This window comes from Guillardia theta (genome assembly GCF_000315625.1).
Source record: "Guillardia theta CCMP2712 unplaced genomic scaffold GUITHscaffold_97, whole genome shotgun sequence".
NCBI lineage: Eukaryota > Cryptophyceae > Pyrenomonadales > Geminigeraceae > Guillardia > Guillardia theta.
In genome coordinates, this window is record NW_005434577.1 from 101,511 (window position 1) to 126,252 (window position 24,742).

Genomic DNA, 24,742 nt, shown 5'->3' on the forward strand with positions numbered 1-24,742 from the left:
TACCAGCCTCTCCATCGCTACTGCAGGTAGCGCGGCGACCTTCACGATATTTCCAAAGGACGAGTATGAGAACGTGAGGTTGTATCCGGCAAACCTGGATACCTTCGATGTGCGAGTGAGGCAATATGATGATCGCTCCCTGTGCCTTCTACAAGGTGGACAATCTTGCGAGAGTTGGTTTGAAAGTCCAAACTTCATCACCATCGGAGGGCCTGACAAGGTCAGTTTTGAATATCCTCCTGTCTTGCAGCTTTGACTGACTTGTGTCCTCGTGAAAACAGCACGCGGATGTCTTAAGGAGAGCGGATGGAATGCATGAAGTAACTTTCACAGCAACGAGGCAGGGGATCAATCATATCTGGGCAACGCTTGCTACTCAGGTGAGATATAAGAAAAGTTTGACTCGGACCTTGACGTTGTGTCGTTGGTCACAGGGTGGAATCAAGCTCGATTACTACAACGTCTCCGTAAACCTGCTGAATACGAGCAATTTCTCAGCTGTCGATTTCTCTCTCAACCAATCTACCTTCACTTTGCGCTGGTCAGGCCTGGTACGACCGAGCTTGACGGGTCTCTACACCTTCGTGCTTGGAGAGTCTTCATACGTGGAGTCAGAGAAGATTCGGATGTGGGTTGACAACTCTCTTATCATCGACCAGTGGACCTCGAGTTCTCCCACAATGACCAATGTGTCTGGTTTCGCCGACACGACATACGTCGGCACCTTCTTCATGCAGATGGGCAGATATTACGATATCTTTGCAGTCTACAGACAGACAGAAGTCTCTCCAGCTGTGAACAGAATCAAGCTTGGATGGAAATCACCGAGATCATCGAATGCAACAACAATCTCTTCGTCCTACCTCTACCTCTCTTCGCATGTTCGTGGAAGTCCTTTCGCTGTAAACATTTGGTCAGCCTCTATATCTGCAGGCACTTCCAGGGTCTTTCAGCCAGGCTTGTCGCTAGCTACGGCAGGACGGAATGGGAACTTCATCATTCAGACAAGGGACGCCTTTGACAACCTCCGACACGACTCTCTCTCCCTCGTCAAGGGGACCGTGCTTGATTTCTCGGTCATCGCCAATGCTTCTCTTCCCAGGGACAACTCAGTAGAATTTCGGGTGCAAGACAGCAACCTTGACGGAGGGCTGGTCCTGCAGTCCATGAACGTGTCGTACCTCTCAGACGGCGTCTATCAGGCTACGTACGCCATGAACACGCAAGGAAGGTACAACATTCGTGGAAGGTTGCTCAAGAGCGGAGGAGTCTTTGGGAACTACTTTGAGAACGCTGACTTCTCCGACAACCCAGTCTCCCCTTGGGGCTACCTCACCAACCTCTCTCACTTTGTGCGGGTTGATCAGACTGTCAACTTCAACTGGATGGGGAACCTGAGACCCTGCGGCGACCCCCTAGTCATCGGCAAGAACATCGGGCCTGACTTCTTCAGCGTGCAGTGGAGGGGATACGTCCTGCCTGCTTACTCCGAAGTCTACACCTTCCATCTCACTGCCGACGATGGCGCGAAGCTGAAAGTGAACGACCTTCTTGTAGCCAACAGGTCTGCAGGCTCCTGCGTGCAGGTGGATGGGACCATCGCACTGATGCAGGAGACTTTGTATCCCATCGCCATCGACTACTACGAGTACGTCGGCAACGCTACGGTAACCCTGGAGTGGAGCAGTCGGTCCCAACCCAGGACTCTAGTCCCTTCAGATCGCCTTTACACATGGACTACTTCCTTCTTCCTTAGCGACTCCAATGCCCCGCTCTTCGTCGAGCCTGCACGACTCTGTGCTAGCACTTCCTCCGCCTTCGGAGCCCAACTCACCATATCCACTGCTGGGAGCGCAAGCAGCTTCTTGATACAGAGTCGCGATCAGTTTGACAACAACCGCAAGGGTCCAGACAATGACCTGCCCCCTCAGACTTTCTCGAAGGCTCTCAAGGTGTGGAGCGGCACCCTCGTGCAAAACTCTGCCAACTCCTTCACTCTGGACGCTACTGCATCCAACTTCGACGGCTTCTACGGAGGGATGGGAATTCACTTTGACATGATGAGAACGGACGCTATGGTCATATCGCAGACCGGGCGATACATCACCATCAGTCGGTCTCTCTCCGCTCCTCTTGCTACCAATGAACGTGTCACGATCTATGACCCTCGCTCGATGTCTCCTCAGGACAGAGAACAGTACGACTACGGCTTGCCAGGGTTTCATGCTTTCCTCTTCCCCGTCTCCGATCTCGACGCCTCGATCGTCCATGCCGTCCTTGACCGGCAGCCGAGCATTCAGTTTGCAGGGGGGTTGACAGCCACGTACTATGGACTTGACAGCTCGACAGGAGCCGTTCAGAGTGCGCTATGGAGCACCTCCTGCGGCTATGGAGCTCCGTGCGAGGAGACGATCGATTTCAGCTTGACATCTGGAGCGGTGGAGCGAACTTACGGAACTTCGTCTGTCAGGCCCTTCACAACAAGGGGATGGAAGGAGGCAGAGCAACTGGGAGGGGCTGCCTATCAAGTCCGATGGAATGGCTTGATTTCCTCTACCATCTCAGGGGTCTATACCTTCACCTCCTCCTTCTTTGACCCTTCGGTGAATCTCGATGACCGGGTCAAACTTTGGATTGACGACGAGCTCGTTATAGAGCAGTGGGCCTCCCTGAGCAACCAGCTCCCCTCCGGCACCTTTCACTTCTCAAACTCGTACCCTCAAGCGTACAAGATCAGCGCGTACTACAAGAATGTCAAGAACGTCACTGCCTCCGGCCTCCAGCTCACTTGGAATAGTCTGTCCATGGGCTCACCCAACCGCACGCTCGTGCCTTCAACTCGGATGTTCCCCCTCAGCGGCAGACACCTTGTCAGCTACACCTGCACGCGAGCTGGGGACTATCAGATGCACATCTCCTCAGCTGAAGGCTTCGGCCTTGACGCCACGTTCTACAGCGACGTCGACCTGACGATCCCTCGCACCTCCCTAGTGATGGAGAGCCCCAAAACCAGCATGCTGGGCCCTGAGATCCTGCAGGGTGACACATCTTTCTCTCTCAGGTGGGTGGGATACATCCGGCCGTACATCAACTCAGACTCATCGTCGTCCGCCGGAGACGTGTTCACCTTCCAGACCAACGTGTTGGAGACGGACGAGAAGGTTCGATTGTGGGTGGACAACGTCCTCTTGATTGACCAGTGGAACGTCAACTACGGGACTTCTTTCTCAACAACCACCGTCTTGCACGCGCCCCAGTGGTATGAGCTCAAGGTAGAGTACTCTCAGAACGGCGGCAGCGGCAGCTCTTTCAACCTACTGTGGAAGTGTGCTGTGCCGGGGGAGAGCTGCGCAACGGACGGTCTTGTGGACATATCGTCCAACAGGCTCTACAGGAGCCTGCATGTGATCGGTAGCCCCTTTCCTCCCTTCACGGTCTTCCCAGCTCCTACCTGCTCGTCCACCAGCACTGTGAGTGGCTCAGCCCTCAGCTCGGGAACAGCTGGGGTCGTTGACAGCTTCGTGATCGAGTCCTTTGATGAGTTTGGGAACAGTAGGAATGTCGGAGGCGATCGATACGTCGTGCGCGGCGTCCCCTTTCCCACCTGGAATGTCATGGAGCCTTATGCGGAGGTGCGGGGGTCACAGGATTGTATCGGTTGTCTCTCTAACATGCGGTCCAATGTGACTGACCTCGGGGACGGGAGTTACAGAGCTGACGTGGTGGGAAAGACGATGGGCTCGTACAAGGTTCTCACTGACCTCGCGCTGGGCGGCAGCCTGGTAGCGACTTACTACTCTTCCAACGGCAGCTTTGCGTTTCAGCGAGGACACAACGTGTACTCCGTCTCTAACAACTCCCAGCTGCTCGACAGTCTCAACGACTTCGCCTCTCCTTGCCTGTACCGCAAGGAGTGGCCGGGAGTCCTTCCAGGAACGTACCAGTGCAGCGGTTGGATCTCAGGAAACGCGACAGGAGGGACGTCGAATTCTATCTCAGTACAAATGGACCTTTGGCAATCGCTAGTCCCCTACAGTGACTGGAGAGTCAAGATCATTGCGGGGACGTGTAGAGGGCAGACTAGAATCGTTCAGAGCAAGAGCGGTCAGTCAGTCCACGTCACTCAACCCTGGAACGCTGCGTCAGGGTCGTCCCCCGACGTTTTCAACACGTACGTGCTACAAGCTTACCAGGGGTGTCAAGCTCCCGACGGGACCTCGCAGTATGTCTTGTTCTCGGTCACGTCCCCTCCTGGCAGCGTTCCTTCCTCGGCCTTTGGCGTGCGATGGTCGGGGTACCTTCAGCCAACTCTCCTGCCTCCTTACACGTTCCTGGCGACACTCAGCGACGCTGCATCGAACCAAGAGAGGATGAAGCTGTGGATCGACGACACTCTCATGATCGACCAGTGGGACTCGCTCTCGACCTTCGTCCCCTCTTGCACCTTCCAGTTCACGAGCTACGGGGTTGACAACCTCTATCACCTCCAAGTGACTTACAAGCGGGGAGCCTCCACCTCCTCGCCCCCGAGGTTCAACCTCCAGTGGCTCAACTCCGACGTCCATGGATTCTCTCTTTCCCTCCTTCGAGAACGCGGTTCGAACCTGGACGCTGGCAGCGTGCTCACAGCCCTTCCCGTCCCCAACTCGGAGTACCTCTCGCTCGTTCCAGGCCCGACCTGCGCCTCCAGCAGTGAGACGGGCGGAGCCCAGCTGTCCCTCACCACAGCTGGAGTCCTCTCGTACTTCAGCGTCACAGCAAGGGACGCGTACGAGAACCTCAGAGGCCTTGACGAGGATAGTTGGTACGTCAAGCTAGAGCAGGAGAGCGGAGACAGGCATCGCGGGTATTATTTCTCGTATACCTCGGATCCTGGGACGTACCAAGTGCAGTACACAGTCACAGCAGGCGGGTACTACTCCGTTCATGTGGATCAGGCGATTGCTGGTGGGCTGAAGGGAGACTACTACAACAACCTTTGGATGATTAGTCCGCCTTCACAACAGACTGTTGATGGACAGATAAACTTCAACTGGACAGACTTGTGCGTTTCCTCAGTGTGCAACACTACGGTCGAGGGTCAGGTTGGCTGTAGCATGTCGGAAGACTATGTGAGTGTGGTGTGGAGTGGCTACTTCAAACCCGAACTGAGCGACACGTACACGTTCTGGATTCAGAGCGACGACGGAGTGAGGATGCTGATCGAGGGAGAAGTTGTGATGAATCGATGGTGTACAGAGTACGAGACAACCTCTGCCTGCTCCGTCGAGTCCGGCTACGGCGAGGCCAACGCCACTTACTCCTTAATGGCAAACCAGCTGTTTGAGATCAGGATCGAGTACAAGGAGGTTACGGGCCAGGCTTCTATCAAGCTGGAGTATGGATCCTCTTCCATCCTCCGCCAGGTTGTCCCTTCCAGCAGACTCTTCCATTCCCCGTCCCCAGCTAAGGGCGGACCCTTCGACCTTTGGGTGGCCCCGAACGTTGTTTGCGCCAGCTTGTCAGATGTAGCAGGAGGTGGAATGTCGTTTATGACCGCAGGGTACTCGTCCCAGTTCACTATCTACTCCAAGGATGAGTACGGGAACGCGAGGGTTGGCTGGAGTGATCCTTTCATCATGCTAGCGAGCAACAGTCAAGATTTGAACAACATCAGCACTGCTTCTATCCATGGAACGATCATGGCCAACCTGCTTCCCGGCTCCTACACCGTCTCCTTCACTCCCACGCAGTCAGGAAGAACGGAACTGTTCTGTGACGTCCTTGTTCCAGGAGCTCTGTTTGCCACGTACTATGACTTCACTTTTGGCGACATGTACGAGAATTATCCAATCTTGTCAAACTTGACAAGCAGCCTCTCAACCGACACGCTGAATCACACAAATTTTGTCTTCCCCTTCGTTGTCAAGTACTCTGGTTTTGTGCGAGCTACTTCAACGTCCATGTACACGTTCAGAGCGTCGAAGCAAGCTTCTTCGATCGCATACTCGGATCGGGTCAAGTTGTGGTTGAATGGAGAGCTGCTGATTGATCAGTGGAACTCTTTGACTACTTGGCCTCCAATCAAAACATTCTCATTCCCAGTATCTTACGAGTACTATGAGATAGAACTTCTCTACCAGTACAATGATGGAGCGATCAGAAACTTTGAGTTTCAAGTCCAGGGCTCAAGCACTTTTTCATCGCTGCCAAGGGATAATTTGTTTCGCGGAATACCGCTAAGACCTTCTTGGTTTGCCGATGTCCAGCCAGCTTTGACAGATCTTGACACTTGTCAGTTTCTTGGAAATCAGCTTTCAGTGTCTACCGCTGGGGTCCTGTCTTCATTCTTGATCATAACGAAAGATGTGCATGGTAACAATCGTAGGACAGGAGGAGATAAGTTTCAGGCAAGTTTCCTTCCTGTTTCACCCTTCCATCGCCTGATACGTTTTGCACAGCTACAAGCTATCACTGCTGTTCCGAGCAACAACAGCATCATCTATCCCATCGTGAATGACATGCAGAGCGGGACGTATCAAGTGATGTATGTTCCAAAGACATCTGGAACGTATCAGCTTTCTGCCTTCCTTGGCTCGACTAGATCGTTGTTCACCTTCCATGTCTATCCAGGTACTCCTGCGGATGTTTGACAAGCCGTTGACATCTTACTTCTCGTTTGCGCAGGTGTAGTCGATTCTTTGACATCCGACGTCCAAGGAGACTCCCTCTCTGTCGCAACGGCTGGGTTTTCAGCAACCTTCACCATCCAGTCGAAAGATTCCTTTGAGAACTTGAGGATTGTTGGAGACGACTCGTTCGTCTCGAAGCTGATCTACCACGATAACATGCACAGCAACAACGTCTCTTTCAACCTGCGATCCCGATACATCGGACAGAGTCCGTCTACCAATCTTGGAAGGTGGGTCACAAGCTACAGGGCTTCATACTCCGGAAATTACTCCATCGACGTCAGAATCGCCCAGCAGAATGGTCTGAACACGACATACTTCTCGGATTCAAACCTCACGATGCCAACTTTCTCATCCATCGATGACAACATAGACTACGATTGGGGGAACCAGTCTCCTTACCAGAACGGCTTCTCCGACGAGTTCGGTGTAGGGTGGAAAGGTTTCCTGCGAGCAAGGTATGAAGATGTATACACCTTCCAGATTCAGCTTCCAAACCCTCTCGAGAGGGTCAAGTTGTGGGTCGATGACGAATGGATCATCGATCAGTGGTCCAGCCTTGAGACTACTGCGCCGACTGGAACTTTGTTCATGAGCAGCCAAATGCTGGTCGACGTCGAGATGCAATATCGAGCAAACGTTGGACAGTCCAAAGTCCAGCTCTGGTGGAACTCAGTCAACCAAGTAGGTGAAGTTATCCCTAGCTCCAGCTTCTTCGCTTCCTCCGTACCCATCAAAGGCAGTCCCTTCGGCCTCTCAATCTTCCCTGCACTGTCCTGTGGCTCAACGTCGATCGCCAAGGGAGACGGGCTGTCACTGTCGACCGCTGGATATCCCGCTACGTTTCAGATCATTGCTAGAGATCACTTGAACAATCTCAAGACAACCTCGTCCGACAACTTTGTGGTGCGAGTGAGGCACAATCAAAACTTCACCTTGAGAGACATCCATGGGACGGTGGAAGCGAACTCGAATGGTCCGGGCAGCTACAACGTCTACTACACTCCCACATGGAAGCGAGATGCAAGGTCTTACTTCCCAGGCGACGGTAACAAGCCTTACCATGACGTCACGATCGAGTTGGCTCTGCAGGGGGCAATCATGGCAACTTATTACTCTCACCAAGATTTCTCGAGTCCCAACCAAACAAGCCTGCAAGAGTCGCTAGCTCAAGATTACGGTAAGTCTGACATCCTCCGGTAGATGATATCATAACCTTCGCTGACTGAACCACACAGACATTCAAACTTCAATGCAACTTTCTCCGTCCAACGGATTCACCGCAAGGTACCTCGGATACATCTTGCCTCCTGGTGTTCAGCGATATACATTCACAGCTCAGTTACCCAATCAAAATGATCGTGTGAGAATCTGGCTTGAAAATTTGCTGGTTATAGATCAATGGATGTCACTCAGCGCTACTTTACCATCAGGAACCCTTTCAGTCTACTCCGACGATCTTCATTCTATCAAGGTTGAGTACAAGCATGTAGCTGGAGGAAGCGCAGGTATGGGGCTGGTATGGGAATATGAGCTGCAGGAGCAACCCATTCCCAGCTCCCGCCTGTTTCATGGACATGAAATCTCGTTGAAGACTGTAGCTGGGCAAGGGCTGGCTGCCACGTACTATGACAACTCATCGATGATTCCCTCTTTCTCACCTGTGGACTTGGTCTTGGACTGGTCTGGAGACGTGACTGACCGGCCGTATCCGACCAGCCTTCCCGATACAAGCTTCAGCGCTCGCTGGGCGGGATTTGTGAAGCCGTCACGTTCAGATCAGTACACATTCTTTGTGACCCTGGGAGGCTGCGAGTCGATGGATACTTGCAAGAACTTGACATCAGAGCGAGTGAGACTTTGGGTTGATGATGTGATGATTATCGATCAGTGGGCTTCCCTCGAGAGTATGGAGCCCCTTGGAACATACACCTTTCCAGAGGGAGAGGAGTTGTACAACGTTGCGATGGAGTATAAGGTCGTGCAAGCTTATCAAGAGCGCAAAGGCTTCTCGTTGAAATGGGAGAATCTCGCGGGGAGGGTACCGCTGACGAGGAAGGACGGATCGGTCGACTCAGGACAGGTGGGAAAGAGCGCGATTTCGTCGGATAGATTGTTCCAGACGATGGCGACAAAGACGGTCGAACGGGATGACTACACGATATGGGACACAGATTTCTATGATCCTTCTTACAAGTTCCAACAGAACTTTAAGTCTCCTACATTCGGGGGATGGGACAGGCTGGCAGGGTGTCCTGGAGTCCTGCAGAGGGAGTCTTGGAAGCAGTACGTCTGCAGAGGGAAAGGATTGAGCGACAACATGGCCGCACAGGTGATAGTCAGCCCAGGAGGTGAAAGTGCAGCACAATCGACTTGCTCGGGGGATTCTCTTACGGTCTCGACTGCTGGGCTCCTAAGGACTTTCTCTCTGACAGGTAGGAAAAGCAGTTTTGACAACCCGAATGGTGACGTTGGTGTTTGACAGCTCGAGATTCTTACGGGAATCAGAGAGACGCGGTAGACGACAGCTTCACGGCCAAGGCGACGCTCTACGACGAGAAGTCCAAGAGTTTGGTACGAGTGTTCTCCTCCTTCTTCAACGAGCTTCAAAACGGGATGTCGCCTCTTGTACAACCGATTTCATCCAGCTTCCTCTCGTGGGACTATGCCGGTATACCTTGACATTTTTCTCCCTCCTCGCTTCGTTCTAATGTCCTCCTTCTAGGCCGCTACATCGGCAACTATGTCGCAACCGTCTCCGGCTTGTACAGCATGGCTGTGGACTCGCTACAATCTTCACCGCACGGCCTATCGGCTGTAGTCTTCACCTCAAAGACCATGGACGGGATCGCTGATCAACAGTACAGCAGAATCGACGATGAGATAAACTTCAACTGGGGATATCAGGGCCCAGCTGTCGATCCTTCTTCGTCCTCCTTCGTCGTGATCCGTTGGAACGGCTTCCTGTGGTTCCCTTTCAAAGACGATGTTGTTTTCCATGTCTCCTCCGACGGGCCGGTCAAACTTTTTCTTGACACCCAGCTCATCCTTGAAACGTTTGGGGGCACCAACGGAAGTTCGACGGTTCTCAGCTTCATGCCACAAGTTTACTATGACATCCATCTCGAGTACAGGCAACAGTCCTCACCATCCTATCTGTACCTCAGCTGGAGTGTTCCTGGAGTGATGGAAAAGCAGATCATCACTAGCGAGTACTTCTTCTCGGGGAGCAAACTGATCCAAGGAGGACGTTCGTCCCTCGCTATCCATCCTGCTCCTGCTTGTTCTACCGCTTCCACCTTCCTCATCTCCCTTACCATCGCCACGGCAGGTGTGCCTGCCTCCTTCACGGTGATCTCAAGGGATCAATACGGGAACGTGCGCGATGACGGGTATGACTACATGCTGGCAGCTGTCATTCCCAGCAACCTCTCCCTGCCCAAGGCTCGCATGCCAACGTCAATCTTGAACGCCAACGGGAGCGTCGGAGTGTTTGACACCTTCGGGGTCTTCAAGTTTGCTCCGGAGAACAGCCTCGGTCAGCTGGACTCTTTCGGCTTCCTAGCTGGGAACCAGCACAGGTTCTCCTACGTCGCCACGTCAGCTGGAAGCAATCAGATCATGGTGAACTTGCTGTGGCAAGAGGGAATACCCGGACAGGTCAGTGCGATTCGGATCCTCAGTGGTGGAGGAGGATATCTCAACGCTAGTGGCGGGGTCGGGATCTTGCCGCTGGTCGTTCAATGCACATACCCGTGTGAAGGAACAGGTCTCAACGGCACTTGCACTGTTCGAGACGGGGTTGTGGTAGAGGTGAACGTATCCAGCGCTGGCGTGGGATACCTCATAAACCATCCCCCTCTCTGCTTCTGCAATGATCAGGGTTCAACCCCGGCAGTACTACACGTCTCAATCTACTCCTCCTCTTACCACGATCTGCTCGGAACAGGACTCATGGCTACGTATTACTCGAGTGTTGACTTCAGTCAACCGACGGTCTCTTTCCACGACGATCTACCAGTCATTGAATCCGCAAAGCTCGCAATGCTCGGTCCGATCTCCAGCGCAGTCTGGGAAGGTATGATAAGACAGTCGACAGAGGAAAAGATTGTCGCTATAGACCTCCTCTCAGTCAATGAAAGAGCCAAACTGTGGATTGACGACCTTCTGATCATCGACCAGTGGACGTCACTCAGCTCGTCAACCATCGAGCGTCAAGTCACTTCGGCATTGATAGGGACTGAAGTGAGAGAGTTCTTGAACATCCGTGTGGAGTATGAGTGCCTTGCGACTTCATCCATGTAAGGCAGCTCGTTGTTCTCGATCTGTCCTGACTTGACCCCTTCAGTGACTCGTCACCCTGTCAGCTCAACCTGACATGGGCTGATCCCAACAGCACTATGGCTCCTATTCCTCGCATCTCCTTGTTCCCCAAGACTGCAGTCGCCGACCTTCCAACATGGATCACGGTGACCCCCAACCTTCCCAGCGAGATCTCTACAGTCCACGGGTATACTTTGAACTTCTAATGATAAAGGTCTGACGGCTAGTTCAGAATCGGATTGACCATCGCCACAGCCGGGATAACGTCCTCGTTCAGAGTTGTCCTACGAGATGTGTACGGCAACGTGAGGTGGGGATACGACGATGTAGCTGTCGCCCGACTGTGGACTACGGCATGCGCAATGGCTCCTTACAATCACACTTGTCAAGACTTGATCCCTTCGGTGTTGTACGAGAACTTTGACCACTATGACCGTCTTGATGGTACGACCTGGGACGTCCTGCTGACCGTCCTGACTTTTTTTTAGGCTCCCCGTTCCTTAGTAGCGATCTTGTCAACATGACTCAGACTGACTCTTGCAACCTCCGATCGTTCTCAGCTCCTATCCCAGCTGCCTGGAACCTCTCCATCGTCGAACAGCACGTCTATGTCTCCTTTGCCGGTGGAGCGTGCGAAGGCAGGTGGACTAGGGTGTCAGCTGTCAACGGAAGTTGCCTCGTGCTCAACGACACGGCCTGGGACGACGGGCAAGTCCCATGTGTGGACGAGGGACCCTTGGCCTTCCACCTCTCCTACGGCCCATGGGCAATACCAGGCTTCCCTCCCCTTGCGTGCCCTAACTGTCCGAGACTAGTCAGGTCGTTGTACACGCCATCGACAGAGGAAGGCGTGTACGATGTTGTCTACACGCCTACTCGAAAGGGACAGTACAGTGTTGTGACTTCTATCGTCGGAGACGTCGGGCTGTTTGCCACGTACTACTCGATGGATTTCAACGCGATTGGCAAGCCTGTCGGGAGCTCCACATGGGCCAAAGGAATGGAGAACGAGTTTGCGGTAGACTGGTCGTCGAATCCAAACATACAGTCACCAGGTATCGATGTCTAAGAACATTGCTCCTCTGCTGCTTCTTGTAGTCTTCTCCATTTTCATGCTCCGCTCTCATGCCGCTTTCTGTCGCACATTGAATCACATGGAATGACTTGGATTTCTCAGCTCCTCTCGGTTCCACTCCCAACTCCTTTGCCATGAGATGGACCGGGTTCTTGAACGTCGACGAGGCGGCAGAGCAGAGGTTTGAACTTCAGCTGGGGGGAGGCAGCGGCAGGTCGACGACGTCGGAGAGGGTGAAGATGTGGATTGACAACAGCATCATCATCGATCAGTGGAGCTCCCTGGCCGTCATGAATCCCACAGGATCGATAGGTACGTATCCACACAGAGCTGAGAAATCTGTGGAGAGACATGATTCTTCCCACTGCTTACGGTTTGACGAGAGCTCATATGAATGATATTCATGTCAACAGGATTCGGCATTAGAGGAGGATTCTATGATCTAAGTATCTTGTACAAGGTGATTTCAAGTCTCCGACCTCCATCTCTTGTCTCTTACACTTCACACAGTGCATGGACAACAACCTGGGCTGTGGCGTCACTCTCAGAAGGAATTCAACCCTACTGAAAAGGGTTCCCGGCAAGCAAGTCTATCATAGGATCGACGTCCCGAACCCGCTCGGAGATCTGCTTGTGCGGGCTGCTGTTACGTGCGCATCGAGAAGGTAACCTGCTTGCAAGTTAGTCGACATCTTGTGACGTTCATCACAGTTTTGCGTTCGGCGCTCAGCTCACCATCGCAACTGCTGGAGTCGAGGCTTCCTTCCTCGTTCTGTCAAGGTGACGAGGCTGATGGAAAGTGCGAGACTTCGTGACGGGAGTGCGGCAGAGATGCGTATGAGAATATCAACGATCACTTCACCCCAGAGTTCAAAGTCATTCTTGAAGGACAAGGTGAGAAACTCTCTCATCTCGTCTCACCTCATCGCCTCCCAAGGTGCCGTGCCCGTCTACCAGGCCAAGGTCAAGCTCTACCAAGAACCGCAGGGGTTGTACTCAGTGCACTATACTGCCAACGAGGCGAAATCTTATACAGTAATTTGAATTGTTCATCCTCCATTTCGGCTTGACGAACCTGGCAGGTGATGGCTCGGCATGGCCTCATGAACCTTCAGGGAGGGCCCTATGTGCTGCTTGTCAAGCCCAACACATTCTGCGCGTCAAAGAGCACGATGACAGGCAGCGGTTTGACCCTCGCTCAAGTGCTGCCAGCTGTCAGCACGTTTGAGATTCAGCTCCGAGACTCGTTCTCCAACAGGAAGACCAGCTCTACCAACGTGAGTCCCTTCCCAGCTGCTGAGCAGCTGAGGGAGATCTGACGGCTGCGTCAGGAGCGCGGACGGTTTGCTCTGCGCGTCACGAGGGACTTCTGGCCTCCGATTGACAACTCCTACATTCTCTCTGAGAGTGACATCGCTCTTGCCAAGCAAGGAGTACTTCCCACCGTCCATGCGCTGCTCGCTGCTGACGGAAACGTAAAATTTCTCTAAACTTCCAGCTCCTTCTCGACTGACTTGCTCTCAGAACGGCACCCTCCAAGGATCCTACTCCCTATCTCCCTCTCCTTGGAGCTATGCCGTCACATCGCGCTTCCTGGGATCGTGGGGAGCAGTAAGACCAGTCCCTCTCCTCCTCCACAGCCACTGACCTCTTGCTGTAGCCTGGCAGGCTGGATGCAACATACTACGACACAGAAGGCAACATTTTCGTCAACTCGAGCTTCTTGGATGGAGCCTCCCATGACGTCCTGCAAGGTGAAGCTCCCAGCTCACTCCGCTCCTCCTCCTCCTCCTCTCCTGACGTCTCCCCTCCCCCAGCACAAGGACTGGCCAGCGTGTCCTGGAGTGGTTTCATCTCAGCTTGTTCAACGATCTCATCATCAAACGCCTCTTCCTGCCTGTTCGGATCGGAGAACCCTCGGACGTTGCGATGGAACCTGACGTCTTCGGCCGATCGCATCAAGGTACAGGAGCGATTTCTCAGCTCCTCCCCTCACTGCTGTTCCACCAGCTCTGGATCGACAACAGCGTCATCATAGACCAGTGGACGTCGCTTGCAAGCTTGCAACCGCAAGGTGAAAAACTCCTCCTCCTCCTCCTCCTCCTCCTCCTCCTCCTCCTCCTCCCACAATCTTCTCCTCCACCTCCCTCCCACCTGGTTCTCCTCCTCCCACCTCGTTCTCGTCTCTCCTCCTCTCTCCTTCCCGGTTCTTCCTCTTGCTCTGTCCCCCTTCTCCTCGTGTTCTCCCCTCCTCCCCTTATCCTCTTCTCCTTGCTCACTGTCTGTGTCAGGTACAATCGTCTTCCCCGACGACCTCACTCTCCTAGACATCGTCGCGTATCACAAGGTACCCTCTCTTCATCCTCCTCTCCCTCTTCTCAACCGATTGAGTCCAGCCGACTATGGCAGAGGTTTGACCTGGTCAACTCGCCGTTCCCCGTGACCCTTGCGTGATTCTGCTGCTCGAGCTGTATGTGTAGATGAAGTCAGTAAGGTTAATGTAAATATCTGAAGCAGTCCTCCGGTCCTTCTTTGACTGATGGATCTACTTCTGCTGAGAAGCTTCATCTGTCACCAGCTAGGGGCAGTGAGTCGATGGTCAAATAGTGGTGCAGCAGGTGGTGGTGGAGCAGGTGCAGGTGGTGAAGCAGCAGGTGGTGGAGCAGCAGGTGGTGGAGCAGCAGGTGGTGGTGGTGGTGGTGGAACAGCAGCTGCAGGTGCAGGTGGTAGAGTCAGGTGCAGGTGGTGGTGGAGCAGCAAGTGGTGGTACAGCAGGTGGTGGTGGAGCAGCTGGTGGTGGTGGAGCAGCAGGTGGTGGTACAGCAGGTGGTGGTGTTGGAGCAGCTGGTGGTGGTGGAGCAGGTGGTGGTGGTGGAGCAGAAAGTGGTGATACAGCAGGTGGTGGTGGTGATAGTACAGCAGGTGGTGGTGGAGGTGGAGCAGCAGGTGGGTGGTGTTGGTGGTGGAACTCCTTTGTCGAGTGGAACGGGAGCTGATGGGTCATCTTCCACGGGAGGTGGAGGTCAAGTCATGGGTGGTACAGGTACTGGAGATCCTGGTGGAAAGTTTTATGGTGAAGACTGTGGGTTGAGTATTGACTGTGCAACACGCAAGAGAGGTAATGGAGGAGGTGCCGGTTCGTCATATTGGGGACATCCGAAGGTTCAATTGATATCTTGCTCTGGTGGGGGAACTGGAACTTCAACCACTGGTGGTCTCGCAGGTGTCATGACAGGCGTTTCTGTCACAATACCAAGCAATACAGGTACGTCGATAACTGCCTGGCATGCCCATCGGGGATGATCAGCGCGGGGGTTAGGGCGACCGAGTGCCTGCTCAGTGAACCTGTGCCACAACGGGACGGGGTACGTGACTTGCAGCACCAACGCCGCCAACGACTACTTCTCTGGGACGGCGGAGGGGGTGTACGATCTGTGCCCTCGTCTCAGCTGACCCCCGCGGTCTCGAATGTAACCCTCGAGTCCTGCATCCCTCCGACGATCTGCCAGGAAGGGACTACAGGATGGGGGAGATCCGCGGTGGCGGGGACGCTTCCACGCTGCTGGGTATGTCGATGCGGTCGGGATCGGGGCGAGATTCGACAAGCCGGTGGATGTCAGCATACTGTGGGACGAGACGGCTGCCTTCGTCTCAGACTACAACAACAACTGCATCCGGACGATCGACAAGCTGACTGCGGCTGCACGACCTTTGCGGGGACTTGCCCCGTCGGGACCAACACGGACATCACGGTCTTCAACTACTGGCTGATACGGGGATGGTGACGGAACACAAGTTTGTTAGACTTTAACTATGCCAAAGTAATGCAGACCTCGTATCGACCTCAGCTGCAACAAGACAGTTTTTGCTCAAGACCGAGTTTATTGCGCACGAAACAGAGGTTGAGAGGCACATGAGAGTAGACTGTATGCTAGGATGTGAAATTGGCTTGAAAAACTGGAGCTACTTCTGGATCGGTGAACAAGGTACAACTGCACCACATCCTCAAATGCCTTGAAACGGATGTTCCTGTTCCAACCTCGCGGCAGCAATCTCTGGTCACAAGTTCTTTACGGTTCAAGTTTATCTTTTGGTCTTCAAATGCCGGCGGGCAAGCTTCTTCTCTCTTATCTTATTCTCCTTCTCTCTTCATTCCACCCGCTCGCCAGGCATCTTCCTTTTATCTCTGTGCTGCACATCTAACAGCACTGCATGAAAATCTTCTTCAGAATGGACAATCCTTGAACAGTTATTGCCCACTCAGCATAACTGCAAATTGGACGTTTCATCGTATCTTGACTTGGAACTCTGCTGACATCTCTTCTTTGTGTGACTTTCTCACGTCCGATGTCTCATGTCTGGATGCTTGGGTTTCACATCCTAGCATACAGTCTATCTCTCATGTGCTTCTCAACCTCTGTTTCGTGCGCATTAAACTCGGTCTTGAGCACATCGGGCCGCCGGGACGAGCACCTCCAACTGCCCCACCAAGCTGCCGCAGTGCCGCTGGCAGTGGGCCCAGGGCAGTGCCGACTGCAGTGCAGCCAACCGTGGTGTATGAGGGGGATGACTTGGAGTGCGGGTGGAAAGCCATGACGGTAGACGGCAGCGACAGGTCGAGCAAGAGGAGGAGGCTGGAGGGATCAGACAAGACGAGAGAGGAAGGAGGAGAGGGAGGCGACGACAATGCAGACATAGAGAAGCGAGTGAAGAAAAGAGCGAAAGTATGCGAGCACGGGCGGCAGCAATCAAAATGCAAGGGATGCGGGGGCGGCAGCATATGCGAGCACGGGCGGGTCCGATCACAATGCAAGGGATGCGGGGGCGGGAGCATATGCGAGCACGGGCGGCAGAGATCACAATGCAAGGAGTGCGGGGGCAGGAGCATATGCGAGCACGGGCGGGTCCGATCACAATGCAAGGGATGCTGGGGCGGGAGCATATGCGAGCACGGGCGGCAGCGATCGAAATGCAAGGGATGCGGGGGCAGGAGCATATGCGAGCACGGGCGGGTCCGATCGAGATGCAAGGACTGCGGGGGCAGGAGCATATGCGAGCACGGGCGGCGGCGATCGGAATGCAAGGAGTGCGGGGGCAGGAGCACATGCGAGCACGGGCGGGTCCGATCGGGATGCAAGGGATGCGGGGGCAGCAGCATATGCGAGCACGGGCGGCAGCGATCAAGATGCAAGGAGTGTGGGGGCAGGAGCATATGCGAGCACGGGCGGGTCCGAACGCAATGCAAGGACTGCGGGGGCAGCAGCATATGCGAGCACGGGCTGCAGCGATCGAAATGCAAGGGGTGCGGGGGCAGCAGCATATGCGAGCACGGGCGGGTCCGATCGGTGTGCAAGGAGTGTGGGGGCAGCAGCATATGCGAGCACGGGCGGGTCCGATCACAATGCAAGGGATGCGGGGGCGGGAGCATATGCCAGCACGGGCGGGTCCGATCGGGATGCAAGGGATGCGGAGGCGGCAGCATATGCGAGCACGGGCGGGTCCGATCGAGATGCAAGAGATGCGGGGGAGGGAGCAGCAGGTACAGACAGGCGAGGAGCTGATCAGGTGCGGACCTGATGTTGCTGTGCAGCAGGATGACTGGCTTGCAGGGACCGCATGGTCGCGCTCGGCAAGGAGGCAGCTGATGGGGGGAGGAGGGACGGCAGCGTGTGCTGGGCAGGCTTAGAGGGTGGCGATGTCGGCTCGGGATGGGAGACGCATGAGGGGAACATGGACGAGTGCTGGGCGACGATCATGAACGGCACTTGCATGGCTAGAGCAGGGAGGGTGTCGGCTGGTACTTGGAGATTGAGAGCATCGTGTGGGAGGAGGGGCAGCAGCTTCCTGCGCAACGCGGGCCCTTATCTTCTCCCCGGGCCCGCCCCATGCGTCGTGCAGTCCGATGGTCCGAGCCTGGTCTGCTCGAGGTCCTGCTGGACCGGCGGGACGGTGATGAGTTCTCCGTGCCGGGCGAAGTGTTGCTAGCTGGGGCTGGGGCTGGGGCTGGGGCTGGAAGTGGAGCTGGTCCTCCTCTTCTTGTTCTTCTCCTCCTTGTCTTGTCCGGCTTTTCCTTCCACAAGGACATGGACCTTCTCTTCTGATCTGCACAATCTCCTTGGCTTCTTCTTCATACGGTTGAGCTACCCATCTTGGAGGGCGGACAGCCCGGCGGTTTGCAGAGAACAATGACAGGTTGCTCGTAGTTTCTTCACATCATGTCAGACATACACAAGAAGCAACAAGGACATGGACCTTCTCTTCTGATCTGCACAATCTCCGTTCATCCCATCTCCACCAGCGAGGGAGAACAAGTCCTCAAGCTTCAGATCTTGTCGACTTCCAAACAACCCGACCACTTCAAAATTCCTTGTCTGGTACGAATGTCAGATAATATCTGCCGTCGTAGAATACATCATCGTCCTCGTTGTCGTCGTAATCGTCATCATCATCATCATCATCATGATCTTCTTCTTCTTCTTCTTCTGCATCGTTGTCGTCGTCACCAACATCATGGTCATCACCTCTTGTCCTCCGCTCGCCCCTCCCTTGTTTCCCTTTCTCTCCTTTGCTCTCCTGTCCTTTCCTCTCCTGTCTTGTCCTCTCCTGTCCTGTCCTGTCCTGTTCCGTCCTGTCCGGTCCTGTCCTGTTCCGTCCTGTCCGGTCCTGTCCTGTCCTGTCCGGTCCTTTCCTCACCTCACCTCACCTCACCTCACCTCACCTCACCTCACCTCACCTCACCACCCCCTCTCTTCTACCCCCTGCCCCTCCCCTCCTTGGTCAACTCGAGCTTCTTGGATGGTGCCTCCCATGACGTCCTGCAAGGTGAAGCTCCCAGCTCACTCCGCTGGGAAACTATTCAGAGCCTGAATAGTGTCTGAATTCAGAGCAAATTTAAGTAAAACTTTAGTACCTACGCTACGCAATTCAGGGCTTCCATAAGACCTCTAGTGGTCGCGGCCCTCAGGGTGCCGCAGGGTGCCCAGGGTTTTTTGCAGGGTGCCGAGCCAACCGTGGTGTATGAGGGGGATGAGGGTGCCGAGCCAACCGTGGTGTATGAGGGGGATGAGGGTGCCGAGCCAACCGTGGTGTATGTGAGACTTTACTCAAAGTTAAGTTAAAAATCAGTACGAGGACAATCAGGAGAGTCGAGGAGGCCGCGCTTGACCCTGACACTGTCGCACAGGCCAAACGGCGAGAAGAGAAAGACAGCGAGAACCAAACCTATTCCTGCCGACAGCTGTCCCCCAAACTTAACTGATACCTTCACTTAACGGCGCGCAGGACAAGTCCCCCGCGCGGCCATGCCAGCGATGTCGCGGTGGCCGCCGCCGAAGGGCGAGGCCGAGAGACCATCCAGCGCTGCCGTTTCCTTGTTCGCCGAGCGATCCGCCAGCCACCACAGAAAGCGCAACGTGAGGGGGATGACTTGGACGGAGCAGGTGTGGTGTATGAGGGGGATGACTTGGAGTGCGGGTGGAAAGCCATGACGGCAGGAGGCAGCGACAGGTCGAGGAAGAGAAGGAGGCTGGAGGGATCAGACAAGACAAGAGAGGAAGGAGAGGAGAGAGGGGACATCGATGCAGACATAGAGAAGAGAAGGAAGAAGAGAGCGAAAGTATGCGAGCACGGGCGGCAGCGATCGGTGTGCAAGGGATGCAGGGGCGGCAGCATATGCGAGCACGGGCGGCAGCGATCACAATGCAAGGACTGCGGGGGCAGCAGCATATGCGAGCACGGGCGGGTCCGATCACAATGCAAGGGATGCAGGGGCAGCAGCATATGCGAGCACGGGCGCCAGCGATCGGGATGCAAGGGATGCAGGGGCAGCAGCATATGCGAGCACGGGCGGGTCCGATCGGTATGCAAGGACTGCGGAGGCGGGAGCATATGCGAGCACGGGCGGCGGCGATCGGTATGCAAGGGATGCGGGGGCAGCAGCATATGCGAGCACGGGCGGCGGCGATCGGGATGCAAGGAGTGCGGGGGCGGCAGCATATGCGAGCACGGGCGGGTCAGATCACAATGCAAGGACTGCGGAGGCGGGAGCATATGCGAGCACGGGCGGCAGCGATCGGTGTGCAAGGGATGCAGGGGCAGCAGCATATGCGAGCACGGGCGCCAGCGATCCAAATGCAAGGGGTGCGGGGGCAGCAGCATATGCGAGCACGGGCGGGTCCGATCGGTGTGCAAGGAGTGTGGGGGCAGGAGCATATGCGAGCACGGGCGGCGGCGATCGGTATGCAAGGAGTGTGGGGGCGGGAGCATATGCCAGCACGGGCGGGTCAGATCACAATGCAAGGGGTGCGGGGGCAGCAGCATATGCGAGCACGGGCGGGTCAGATCACAATGCAAGGGATGCGGGGGCAGGAGCATATGCGAGCACGGGCGGGAGCGATCGGGATGCAAGGACTGCGGGGGAGGGAGCAGGAGGGTCAAGCTGGGGAGTAAGTGATCAGATGCGGTCCTTCTTTGACCGGTCTTTCTTTGACTGATTGATCTACCAAGTCATGTGACGGGTGACGTGAGCTTTTGGCCTCAATAGCTTCCTGCTGAGAAGTTTCATCTGTCACCAGCTGAGTCGCAGCTGAGTCGCAGGGGCAGTGAGGCCCGTCCGTCAATTGGTCGGAGTCAAATGAAGGGAGGACGGGTACGGAGGAGTAACGCTCTGAGTAACCACAGTTCGGACAGGTCACTGGCATTGAAAGAAAGCAACACCTCTGACTTCCTTCACAAAGTAATCGTGGACGGTAGTTTGCAATGAATGCAAATACTCGAAGTGAGCAGTATTCGAGAAAGAAGGTTTCGCATGTTGCAGACATCACACACTATCTTCGCGTCGTCCGCGTCCCACAAATCACAACCACAGGATTGTACAGTGAGTCGAGATAAAGACCTCAACTCACGACAAAAGCGGACTGGAGAGTTTTAAATCATCCAAACACAAGGTCTGACAGTTGTTAAACGCCGTCGTTGTTGTTCCAGGAATCAGTGACGGTGGTGAACACTGCGATGGTAACTACTATCTTCCAGTCACCATGAGTCGTCCAAGCCCTACGTTGCAAATGCCAGTATTGACTTTGTAAACTCCTCCGAGTCTTGGTGGATCTCGTCGATGTCCTGGAGGCTTGGCTGAGTAATTGGCTGAGTAACCTGCTGAGTAACCAGCGTGTGCGTAACCAGCGTGTGGATTTACTGTGTGCAGCAGGAGGACTGGCTTGCAGGGACCGCATGGTCGCGCTCGGCAAGGAGGCAGCTGATGGGGGGAGGAGGGACGGCAGCGTGTGCTGGGCAGGCTTAGAGGGTGGCGATGTCGGCTCGGGATGGGAGACGCATGAGGGGAACATGGACGAGTGCTGGGCGACGATCATGAATGGCACTTGCATGGCTAGAGCAGGGAGGGTGTAGGTATGAGAGCTCTGCGGAGGCGAGCTCAAGCCTCCGCAGGAAGGAATCTTATTGAGCAGGAGTGGGCAGCAAGAGAAGCTATGGTCTTGTCTCACAGCCACGAGGGCAGCAAGAGCTTTAACGGATACTGGACCTCTGGAGTACAACCCCTGTTGGGCGACAGAGTGTGCCAAGTACGGATGCTCGCTCGTGCCTGAGGAGCCTGACGTGACCACCCCTGGTGGTTCCCCTCGACTATAAAAGGATCGTCACCACCCCTGGTGGTTCCCCTCGACTATAAAAGGATTGTCAACAACTGCCAAGGTTGGTCTGTCCTTTGTTATCAAATAAACTTCATACCTCTACTCCTCGCCTTTGTGTGCGATCCAGCGGAGGTGCCTTGACCATTCCGAGTTCGCTGTAGACGTACCGTCTGAGGACGAGGGCCTTCCGGGACACCGACAACACTCAGTCATGGCTGCTTGGAGGCAGTCGTTCAAGACACAACTGGCAACGATCTAGCGTTCCGAAGTTCCGCGTCCATGGCATATCACATGGTGACCCGCCGCACAGCGGCACGAGGTTGTGCGAGGTTCTCAGGAGGTTCTAGACCAGGTTCTAGACAGTGTTCTAGACACCGTTGCAGGTATGAGGGTGATGAAAAAAAAGATGAATGTTAGGGGATGAGGTATACGTAGATGCGGAAAGGAAATGGCGACGAAGTGGAAATGGAGATGAGGGAGAAGACGATGAAAGAGAAGGTGAGAGAGGAGAGGAGAACAGACGAGACGAGAGGGGAGGGGAGGAAAACAGACGAGACGAGAGGGGAGGGGAGGAGAACAGACGAGACGAGAGGGGAGGGGAGGAGAACAGACGAGACGAGAGGGAGGGAGGAGAACAGACGAGAGGGAGGGAGGGAGGGAGGGAGGAGAACAGACGAGACGAGAGGGAGGGAGGGAGGGAGGGACGAGGGAGACGAGACGAGACGAGACATGAGACGAGAGGGGAGGGGAGGGGAGGGGAGGGAAAAGGGGAGGGGAGAAGAGGAGCGGAGAGGAGAGGGAGGAGAAAGGGCGGGGAGAAGAGCGGAAGGAAGGGGAGGAGACCGGAGGATGTGGGAGAGCCAGGAAACGCGACGTCCTCAGTTAGATCGTTTCGATGCACAGGGAGCCAAGAGAACGCGAGACAAGAGCATGTTTGACTCTTCCCACCTTCAAACCGTCCTCGTTGTACGCCTTCATTCCCTGAAATCTTGCTCTCCTCCTTGACTGCTGCTCGCTCAGGCAGCATTGACCTTCGCCCTCGGACTGTCCATCGGCAGCTCGAGAAGTTCCTACCAGGTGTAATGCCGTTGGAGGTAGTTGAAGCGCTGATGCCAGGATGGTGAAGGAGCCCAGGAGGAAGGAGGCAAAGTGGGTAGAGGCTGAAGACTATGGGAGGCAGCCGGCGAGACTAGTGAAGAGGGATCGGAAGGGGGAGGGGGAGGGGGAGAGGGAGGGGGAGGGGGAGGACAAGCGGCGGGTGTTCTCTCTTGCGGGCCCGGTGCGATGGGAGTGTCTCCCTCAGAAGGCGAAGGATGCTTTCACGTTGAACGGCAAGATCAGAGTGAGTCTATGGCGATGACAGGAGGACGAGGACGAGAGGAGGAGGAGGAGGGAGACGAGAGGAGAGGAGGAGAATGAGGACGAGAGGACGAGGACGAGAGAAGGAGGAGGATGAGGACGAGAGAAGGAGGACGAGAGAAGGAGGAGGACGAGGACGAGAGGAGAGGAGGATGACGAGGATGAGAGAAGGACAAAGACGAGGACGAGGATGAGGTTGAGAGGAGAGAAGGAGGAGAGGAGGAGGAAGAGGAGGGAAGATGGAGGAGAAGGTGGCTGGTGAACATGACAGGAGATGTTTCCCTAGGTATATCCTTACTTCTTCGACGGGGACGGGCAGCAGGGGCAGGAGAGGAGGACATGGACGGACAATCAAATCGACGAGTGAGTTAAGAGGGTGAGAGGGGGAGGAGAACTGAGACTTGATGGGCAGATTGATGGGAAAAGCGAAGAGAGGAGAGGAGCTCTCGTTGGGGTACTGCGGAGCCAGCAAATACCTCCTATCAGCCTTCTCGTCGTTCTCTGTACACCTCCTGCTCCTGCTCCTGCTCCAGCTCCTGCTCCAGCTCCAGCTCCAGCTCCTGCTCCTGCTCCTGCTCCTGCTCCTGCTCCAGCTCCAGCTCCTGCTCCAGCTCCAGCTCCAGCTCCTGCTCCAGCTCCAGCTCCAGCTCCAGCTCCAGCTCCAGCTCCCACTTGCTCCCCTGCTCCGCCTGTTCTTGATTCTTCTCCTCTACCCTCTGCTCTTCTTCATCCTCCTCTTCCTCCTCTTGTTAGGTTCTGACTTCTCATGCAACAGATTCAAAGCAAGCAGGCGATGGTGATCGGCTCTATCAACCCTTGGGTTGAAGCTTTGCTCCTCCTCAGCAAAGTAATACTCGAACTTGCTTCACTTGTCTTGCTCTATTCTTCTCTTGTTCCTTGTCTATTTCCTTGCATTTCCCCTCCTCTCCTCTCCTCTCCTCTCCTCTCCTCTCCTCTCCTCTCCTTCTCTCCTCTCCTCTCCTCTCCTCTCCTCTCCTCTCCTCTCCTCTCCTCTCCTCTCCTCTCCTCTCCTCTCCTCTCCTCTCCTCTCCTCTCCTCTCCTCTCCTCTCCTCTCCTCTCCTCTCCTCTCCTCTTTACCCCGCCTTGCTTCTCTTTCTCTTCTCTCCCCTCCCTTCCCTTCACCTCCTCTCCATTCAATTTCTTGTTCCTTTCTTCTTCTCACACCGCAGCAGGTCTCCACCTTCGAGCAGTGGTCCGATGTTGTTTTCAGCGCTCTCGCGGTCACTCAGCCGGGGCAGCAGCCGATCCCCCAGCAGCAGCCCAGCAGCATACTCTTCTTCCACCTGTGGGTCATCATCTCCTGCTTCTTCCTCCTCCAGCTCGTCATCGGCGTCCTCATCGACGCCATCAATCAAAGGAGCGGCATCGCCCTCTACACGGACACCCAGCGCAACTGGTTGAGGATGCGCATGCGCATGAGCTCCCTCAACCCGCTCCTCCCCGACCACGTTCCCCGAACCAACCTCCGTTACCGGTACTGCTCTCCTCCTCCTCCTCCTCCTCCTCCTCCTCCTCCTCCTCCTCCCTCCCTCCCTCCCTCCCTCCCTCCCTCCCTCCCTCTCGTTTCCTCCTCATGCTGTTGCAGGCTGTCGACGCTGGCTAACAGTCGGCTGCTTCTGGAGGGCGTCACGGCAGTGATAGTGCT

The 24,742-nt window shown here is 55.1% G+C and overlaps 3 protein-coding genes across 3 annotated transcripts; all 3 read left to right on the top strand.

The window, feature by feature from the left end:
- Positions 1 to 16,661: 16,661 nt before the first annotated feature.
- On the top strand, positions 16,662 to 17,630 carry GUITHDRAFT_78248 (hypothetical protein; the record flags this gene model as incomplete). Its single annotated transcript, XM_005824201.1, has 1 exon — positions 16,662 to 17,630. One exon carries the CDS (start codon positions 16,662 to 16,664, stop codon positions 17,628 to 17,630), a length of 969 nt encoding a protein of 322 aa, XP_005824258.1.
- A 1,922-nt stretch (positions 17,631 to 19,552) lies between these two features.
- Positions 19,553 to 20,521, top strand: GUITHDRAFT_78228 (hypothetical protein; the record flags this gene model as incomplete). The annotated part of the gene is made up of 1 exon (XM_005824202.1): positions 19,553 to 20,521. The coding sequence occupies one exon, from the start codon at positions 19,553 to 19,555 to the stop codon at positions 20,519 to 20,521; it is 969 nt and encodes a 322-aa protein (XP_005824259.1).
- Positions 20,522 to 22,833: 2,312 nt separating this feature from the next.
- Positions 22,834 to 24,700, top strand: GUITHDRAFT_145113 (hypothetical protein; the record flags this gene model as incomplete). The annotated part of the gene is made up of 6 exons (XM_005824203.1): positions 22,834 to 23,058; positions 23,362 to 23,438; positions 23,488 to 23,578; positions 23,851 to 23,922; positions 24,270 to 24,545; positions 24,683 to 24,700. 6 exons carry the CDS (start codon positions 22,834 to 22,836, stop codon positions 24,698 to 24,700), a joined length of 759 nt encoding a protein of 252 aa, XP_005824260.1.
- Between the last annotated feature and the right edge of the window lie 42 nt (positions 24,701 to 24,742).